Source organism: Diceros bicornis, chromosome 17 (assembly GCF_020826845.1).
Source record: "Diceros bicornis minor isolate mBicDic1 chromosome 17, mDicBic1.mat.cur, whole genome shotgun sequence".
Lineage (NCBI taxonomy): Eukaryota > Metazoa > Chordata > Mammalia > Perissodactyla > Rhinocerotidae > Diceros > Diceros bicornis.
In genome coordinates, this window is record NC_080756.1 from 59,500,192 (window position 1) to 59,508,929 (window position 8,738).

The following is an 8,738-nucleotide window of genomic DNA, read 5'->3' on the forward strand; positions in this document are numbered from 1 at the left end:
AGCATTTTGCAGGTAGGGGGAATTGAGGCCTAATATTTCCTGTCCTACATATCTGACCTTTCCCTAGAATCTTGTTCTTCTGTGTGCCATCTGAGTGCGTTTCACCACTCCAGCCTCAAGTTTCTAACATCTTGTAGTTGTGTTCTGTCTCTTCTCTCTCTGTTCTTCCCTGTTTTTCCCCTCTCACAGGCTATGCGAAGTTTAACTGTGCATCTGAGCAGGTGACATTCAAACCTGGTGGCAGGAGGACCCGATTTCTGAGTACGCCCTGCTTGGCTCTTTGTGTGTAACACCTTTACTCCTTCCTCGTCCTTGTTTTTCTGCTGCTTGGATCTGATGTATCACGCAGTCCATTTTCATTTGTCTCTTTGTATATCATCTAGTCAGTGGCTTGGCTGAACTACTATTACCCTCAGAAGTTTGGGTCTCTATATTAATTATGTTAGAAGATGTAGAAATAATGATAGGTTTCTATAAACTTAAAAAATAACTTCCTGGTAGAATTGCTTCTTCATAGATTTGTGACAGAGGGTAGATACGGTGTCAAGGCTATATCGACTGCTGGGTCATTTCAAATAATGAAGACTGAACTCCACAGTCTTATTCAGTACTGCCCCTTGCTCTAGCATTAGACAGATAGCATCTTGACCACTGATGCACTTAGATCCTAGCATCAGGTAAAAGTTACACTCTATTTTTCTTTTCTTTTTTTTTTTTCCAGAATAGGTTGGAATCTTTTTTTTCTTCTCAATTAAGCCTAACCATCTATTAGTTGAAAAGATGCTAGAATCTCTTCATTGGATCCTTTCACCACCACTACCCTCTAACTCCACAAAATCAGTAGTTCAAAAAGGGTTTTAGTATGGTTATTCTGATAAAGCATTTATTCTATTAAAGACCAAAGCCCAGCACCTGCAAGTGAAACTGGTCTTTTTTAACATGATTGCTGGAATTTCTCAGCTTTCTTCTTAAGAACAAGGCTCATTAGCAAGTCACCCAACCTCTCCGGCCCATCTTCCCCATGTGTGAAATGAAGATGATACCTACCTCCTAGGATTGTTGTACAAATCAAATTGGATCATTTACACGAAAACAGGTAGCACTTGGGAAGCACACATCATTTCCCTCTGATTAGCCAGTGCTTACCTGGCACATAGTAGGTAGTCAATAAATATATATTGGAATAAAAATTTTAAAAATAAAGCTCAAGTAGAAAACCTTTATTACACTTTGGATAAAGATCTTCTCTGTTAAGGCCTCAAACTTCTGATGTGGTTTTTGCAGTGCTTTATAAATGCATGTGCTAAGGCCATCACTGTTTCTGAGTGTGGTTCAGAGGTCCTTGGGCCTCACATATCACTAGGCCAGGGCTATTTAACAAAGAATAAGGTGAAGGCATTACCCAATTTAGTAGTTTTCCAAGCATGTGTGATTTTTGAGTACTCAGATCAATAGCTCTTCTGATTAGACTAGGCTGGACCAAGCATATTAGCACCTTAACACATATATAAGCACTTAATTTATATGTCCAGCTAGAAAGATGAAAAGGCATTGATAATAGGAGACAAGTGTCTTGAAGTAGAATGTGACATGTCAGGCCTGTATTATTCAGCCTGAAATGTCTATAAAGGAAGAAAGACAACCAAGGCTTTTTTGTGAAGTATAATATGACAGGTACCACTTCAAATTAATTAATTCAGTAAATTCTCATCACACTCTTAAAGGTAGGTGGTATTACACTGTTGCTCAAATGAAACTGGTTAAAAATATTAAATCTTATCACTTCATTTTGAGTCTAAAATGAGAGACCTGACATCTGTTGACAGCACGTGAGTATACATCACATAAGCCTTGGTGAACAAATCGCAAGAGGCAGATGTAAAGCAAATATGGAAAGAAAACAGGTGCAATAGGCATGGGGGTCTTAGTTTTGGATGCATTATTCTATGCTCTCAAAATAGATAATGGTTTGGAAGCACGGCTTGGCTTAATGCTTTATTTACGTTCAAAAGTTGCTTGTTTTCCACATAATTTTAAAGATTTTTCAAGATGGGAAAGGGTTAGTATGTATGTCTAGGATGTGGAAATACATTACCCAATTTAAATTAACTTAAAATTGTAACAGTGGTACTATTTATCAGCCTACTATAGTAGAATTGCTAATGCATTTAATTGGGTGCTTTTTTAACAACCCAGCAGGAGAAACAGAAAGTGGGACAGGATCCCTGGAAAGACTGCTTGGTTATTTGAAATTCAAGCAGTGAAACCTGAGACTGGTGTTCCTCCCCCATCCTAGAATGTTAATGCAGGGCATTACACTTTTAGATACAAATGTTGGGTATGGAAACAACTTCTGTCTTCCAGGTAGTACCACAGTCCATCAGATAACCATGGTAAGGCTAACAAGCCAGTAAGATACATCCCATAGAACAATATCTATGGCAAGGGCTCCCAGGTTCTACCAATCTGTCTCCCCTCCTGCTTTCTCTTGCTGGGACTTTGTGTGCTGTTTGGAGATTCTAAATATTTTATGCTGATGTTTCTTTATCTTTAACACATTGCTCTTTCTTTGTGCTTCAGGGAAGATGGTGAAAAAAGTCTGTCCTTGCAACCAGCTCTGTAGTAATTATCTTTTTTTCTGTTACTTTTGGTCCTTGATTGCAAAGCCTGTTATCTGTGAGTTCTTTGAACCCTGAAGCCTCACAGCTCCCTGATTCCCAACTTCTTTGTCTAGTTCTGCACCCCTTTCTAATATATTCTTTAATGAGCTTAATTGCTGACCACTGGCTATCCTTCAGATTAAGAAATCACCTCGTAGTAAATGCTCTCAGTGATGACCCCCTGTGAACCTAGCTCTGTGACAGTTATGGGTTGATGATGCTCATGGGTATGTATGGAGAGATCAGGGATACCTGGCTGCTTTAGGAAAGGGAGTCCTTTAGTCAGGAAATATGTGCCAGCCACCATTCTGCCCATTGGAAAATCAGCAGTGATCAAAGCATACAAAAGTCCATACTCTCACATTGTAGTGGGAGACATCTGCTAGATTGGTGAGGAGAGAAACGCTACTTTGTAGAGTTTGGCCTCTTAGACTGGTGGCTTCTCCTTAAGATGCAGACAGCTCAACAACCCAACAGGCCACCCACAGGGTCAACCAGAAAACTCTATACTTGAGATGCTGGGCAGTAAGTTGTGGTTCATAATAGGTTATTGTTACTAGGATCTGACAGCTTGCGAGTGGGGAAGGGGGAAATGTATTATGGCAAGAGAAAATCAAAAGTGGGTTTTTGGTGGTAAAGCATACACTACTTTTTAGAACTTTTAAATGTTAGTATAATCTCTGGAAAGCAAGCAGTGTTCTCAGAAATGTCTGTATTTCAAGTATTCTTAAACACTTTACTACTAAAATGGATTAAATGTACTACCCATTCTCCAAGCTTTTATAGTCAAGTCACCTTTTCCCAAGAGTTAATTTCTGTTCAGAAAGGGATGTGTTTGTTTGCTTCCTTCTTTAATGGGAAAGCCTATTTTCAGAAGCCGGAATAAGCAAGTTAACTGTGTGATTGACTCTCCTTCACTCTATAAACACCGCTTTCAGAATCCAGTGTTGTGTAATATATATTAAAATGAAAAGTGAAATTTGGTTATAAAGGGGCCTCACAGTATCAAAGGTGACTAGCAAAGACTAGAGAGGTGTGACTCCTAGCATGAGCTCTTTGTGAAGAAGCAGCATCCACCTCTACTGAGCTGCTTGTATTTGGCTTTTGACCGCTCTGCTCACTTGTGATTATTTCTGGGTTTTGTTGTGATTGTCTCACTCATCATCAAGCTCACCAAGCAGTAATCATTCAGATAGGATAATAGTCCTCGTGCATGTGATATGCTTATTCTGGATTTCATCTTTGTTATGACTGCCGTCATCATTGCCAGCGCTTCCCACTCCACCACCGTCTCACTCTTGCTATTCGAGGAAGGCTGTTTCCTGTGCTTTTATACTTTTCCACTTGGGTTTCCTGTACTATAGGGGAACTTACTCTTCTTCACACTGTATGTGCAATAGCAATCCCCTAGTGGCTCCAGCAGGCACTAAGAAGTGAGCTAATACACACTGCAGTAGTTCCATGTCTTGCCATGGTGGTAAGAAGCATGTGACTTTCCTCACTCTGCAGCTTCACCTCAGAATTAGCTGTCACTCCAGTACAGACATGCTTGTGTGTGCCATTCCCTGGGTGGTAGGTTATAAACTTGACTTGAGAGCAGTGATGGATTACAAAGGGCTTTTAAATGGCAGAGTTGCTTCAGGTATGCTGCTGTGCTCTGGTGCTGCTTTGAGCTTGAAAACAGGAAAATCTATGCATTTATTTAGCCCCCAGCATTACTTGGATATCTTAAGGCCTAGTGGCTCACAACTTACTTTAGTAGCTTTTGTTTATTCTGCAGCAAGTGTGATATCTGGTAAGAAAGTGGGGGGCGAGGGAAAAAAAACAAGACCATGACTCTTCTTTCCCTCTTCCCTAAAACTTGCCTCTTCGAATAATCTTCAGTGTGCCCTCCAGCAGAGCCGAAATCAGGCAGGACACAGACTCCTTTCTTTCTCATCAAACCATAGAAATAGAATTCCTATATCACAACCTCAGAGCTTCCTCCTCCCCTTTGCACCCCTACCTCAGCTGAATGTTCCTGTTGCTTCCACATGAAAGTGCTTGCTCTTCTGGGAAGAGGAGGGAAAGGGGGTTAGAATCCTTGAACCAGTTGAAACTGAGGTCATCTCCATGTCTTCCTGGAGTTGAAAGATTCAGGCACACCATAGAGAACCTTCCTCATGAGTAATCTTGGTTGTTTACTCATAGGAAATTGGGAGAGGTTGAAGCCTTAATTCCTCCCAAGTTTATGTTTACAAATTCATGTTTATGGGTCCAGGTGAAAAAGTTTTTTGAACAGAGCATGCTATTTCTCCTATTACCTCTTTTTATTAAAGAATGGCTAAAATCTGTGGCAGTGTCCACGTGGATTGGGAACCCCATCTTTTCCTGGGCCAAGCACCTATCCTTGCATTCCTTTAAGTCCTACTTTAACCCTGCCTCCGTACTCAAGAAGTCTTCTTCCTTTGCCCTGCATTCTGCAATTTTCTAGAGCAAGTAGCCTCATTGACCATACCAGACCTCTCTCATCAATGTGATGCTGGAAATAGAGTACTTGCAGTAAGTTTCAGTACTCTGATGCTATGTGAATGGGCTGAAAGAGGTCCCTACCCTTTGTGCCTACCATCATCCTGAGTTGTTTAGCCTGATCTGCAACTCCTGAAGAAAATCTGTTTTCATTACCCTGTTAGGCAAAAACATTTGGTTAAATAAGACCTTGGAACCTTCCTTTCTTGCATGGCTTCCCAATTCATCCTCTCCCCATTCTGTGGCTTGCCATTCATCATCCTGTGAAGTTTTTCCTCTTCTTGAAATTATAACCCAAGCTCCTTTTAATGGATTGTCTTCTGTTCCTTCTTCTAACTCTAGGGACCAGCAGCACAAATACCGTCGGGGGAACAGTGAACAGCCAAGCCACCCAAGCTCAGCCTCCTGCCATGACATCAAGCAGGAAGGGCACATTCACAGATGACCTGCACAAGTTGGTAGACAATTGGGCCCGGGATGCTATGACTCTTTCAGGCAGGAGAGGAAGCAAAGGACACATGAATTATGAGGTGAGGCTTCCCTTTTTGCCATGTTCCTGATCTATCAGAGTATCACTTAGCACATATATCTGAATCAGAGACAATATAAACTAAATTAATTAACATTAATTATGAATTAACATTTCATCCCATGACCTTCTTTAGTAGCTCATGAATTTTAACACTTTTAGACAAACAAGACAAAAATCACTCAGGTACACTTTTATTTTTCATTCCCTGAATCCCTAGGTCCCTATTGGTCAACTCAGTTTTTTTTCTGTTTTCCTTCAGCACCCTGAACTGCATGCACATACACACACATACACATGACACTGCCCACTTCCAATCAGAATAGTTATCACCACCCCTATTTGCTAAGTGTAAAGAGCCAATAATTATGAGGGTTTTGTTTTGGTTTTTGTTTTGCTATACTCTGTAAAACAGTCCCAGTTCTAGAATTATATTTTAGTACCACCCATTTCACACCCATGGGTGTTATACCAAACTTTACACATAGTCATTTGTTTTCAGGGCCCTGGAATGGCAAGGAAGTTCTCCGCACCTGGTCAGCTGTGCGTCTCCATGACCTCAAACTTGGGTGGCTCTGCCCCCATCTCTGCAGCATCAGCTACCTCTCTAGGTCACTTCACCAAGTCTATGTGCCCTCCGCAGCAGTACGGTTTTCCAGCTCCCCCCTTTGGCACTCAGTGGAGTGGGACGGGTGGCCCAGCACCACAGCCACTTGGCCAGTTCCAACCTGTGGGAACTGCCTCCTTACAGAATTTCAACATCAGCAATTTGCAGAAATCCATCAGCAACCCCCCAGGTTCCAACCTGCGGACCACTTAGACCTAGAGACATTAACTGAGTAGATTTGGGGGCAGGAGATGGACTGCTGAGTGTGGGTGGGAGGGGGGATTGGAAAGAGTAGCCTATATACTAACTACTAGTGCTGCATTTATCTGGTAATTTCTTGCCAGAAAGGAATGTTTTTAATACCGCTTAGAGCCCTCAGAATGGAGAATCTCCCTCTACCTTCACCATTTATTGGAGTGGGAAGGAAAGAGCAGGTTTCTTGTGATGGGGCAGCTTCCAACTATGCTTTCCTGTTGATCTATACATAACAGTGAGGGCTAGGAAAGAGAATTGTGTTTATTAGAAAGCTACTCGAGAGCTCAATGGAAAACCAAACCCCATCTGTATTTTCAAGTGGGTAGAGTTCTTAATTTTGTTACCCACTGCAAATCCCTTATTCTGTCAAGAATCTAAACCACAAGACAAAAAACTATTGGGCTCTCTCCTTACACTTGCTTTTTTTTTTTCTTTCTTTCTCTTTTTTTTTTTCTCTTTAGAACCCATTGAAAAACACCAGGGGACTGAGGTTTCAACCCTTTCTTATGATAGGTCATTAGTGCTTTAAGCAAATGATATTAGCAGCTTTGACTGCAGCATTAGCAATTAGGAAAAAAACTTAAGTTCCCTGCGGACATGTAACTTTGCCATCAGTTTTGATGTGGAAACACTGTGATATATAAATGTTGTTGGACAACAGTAGTTTTAAGAGTAAAATATGAAAGGTTTAAAAAGTTGAAAAAAAGCTAGCTCTGTCCTTTACTTATTGAGACACTTTAACTTTTTCCTTTGTATTTCCATTGTATTAGATAAATAAATGTGAATGTAAAATTGTATAAATTACTGTACTTGAATACTTCTGTTCTGCCAGTATTGCTTGCTGGATATTTTAGTGCCTTGGACTTCTATTGCTTCTGCCATTAGCATCAACTTCTCATCAGACCCCAGATCAGCAAAGGGCATGTGGAAGGAAATCCAAGGTCCATGTGACCCCAGCAGTAGATTATGCCAAAGGGAAATCGAAAGAGTATTTTTTCTTAAGTCATTCAACAGTTTTGTCTAGAGCAGGTGGAAGATGAGTAGAGTGAGAAGTTAAGTTGACATCAGTGATTGAAAGCAGAAAGTTCTGTTTCAGGAACAGTGAGGCAGGATGTTGTAACAAAATTGGGCAATTTAAAAGATTGAGGGTAGTGTGTGATAAGTAAGAGAAAAAGAAAGACTAAAGAGTGGGAGAACAAACTTGTTTTGAAGATATGTGATGCCTGGCCATTGGCTACCATAAGCCTTACTTATTTGAGCTGGGCTTGAACAGACAAGACCTAGAAGAAATGGCTGAATATAAAGGGAAGGGGGTTGGGGGCTACTTTAAGTTGAGAAACGTGATTGGGAAAAGTCATAGATGGAGAAAGTTGCTCTAAGAAAAACTGTTTGGATTGCTTTCCTCTTGTTGCAAATGTACCATGCATTTCTCAGCTTGGGGTACAATATTTTGTGGAAAAAGTGGACCCACACCTGAATTAGGCTTTTTAGGAAAGAATGCTTATTCCTACTTATTTCCTGTTTAATGTCCAAATGGTTGCAGGATCATAATCTATTATGCCACCTTTATTTCTAGAATTGCAACTGATATTCTCACATTTTCATATAAACAAATATTCCCCTTAATAACTGCAACCAACCAGTATTATTTAGTTGTGAGACCTCGTTGGCACTTCTGTTATTTTCTGAGCTTTCAGGAAATACTCTCCTAATTGGCTATGTTTAGGATCTCGGTTATCTCTGAAGATGGGGAAGGAAGCTAGGACTCTTAATTTTTTGGGTGCTTCTTCTCTTGACTCTTGAGTTGGGAAATGGACACATTTCCAACCTCTTACCCACCTCAACGGCACATCCCAGGAATCACCACAATAGGAAGAGCCTGGTTGGCTGTCCTATCCTGTCATTCCTTCACGGGTCCTGTTTTCTTTATTAAGTTAGGCTACGCCCCCAAGATGCCAATGACAGCTGAAGGTTTTAAGAAGATAGAAATGAAAAGGGCAGGGGTTCCAAGCTCTGCTTCAAAATTGTTTACTTATTTATTCTTTGCTTATAATTCTTGGGGAGATGAGAGGAAGAATAGAACAAAGAAGGTGTCAAGTGAATGAGAAATGGACCACCTGAGACGAATGAAACAATGTCTTCTACCAGAGGAACGAGGGAACCAAATGCAGCACGTTAT

The 8,738-nt window shown here is 40.8% G+C and overlaps 1 protein-coding gene across 8 annotated transcripts in view; it reads left to right on the plus strand.

Moving 5' to 3' along the window:
* The window catches only part of WNK1 (WNK lysine deficient protein kinase 1), a 162,762-nt gene extending 155,088 nt beyond the window's left edge, over positions 1-7,674 (plus strand). For all 8 annotated transcript variants that reach the window (XM_058559098.1, XM_058559090.1, XM_058559093.1 and 5 more), the window contains 2 exons: positions 5,511-5,698; positions 6,200-7,674. In XM_058559098.1, the coding sequence (XP_058415081.1) occupies positions 5,511-5,698; positions 6,200-6,517 (506 nt within the window). In that variant the 3' untranslated portion in view covers positions 6,518-7,674. The remainder of the gene's footprint in view (positions 1-5,510; positions 5,699-6,199) is intronic.
* Positions 7,675-8,738: the final 1,064 nt, after the last annotated feature.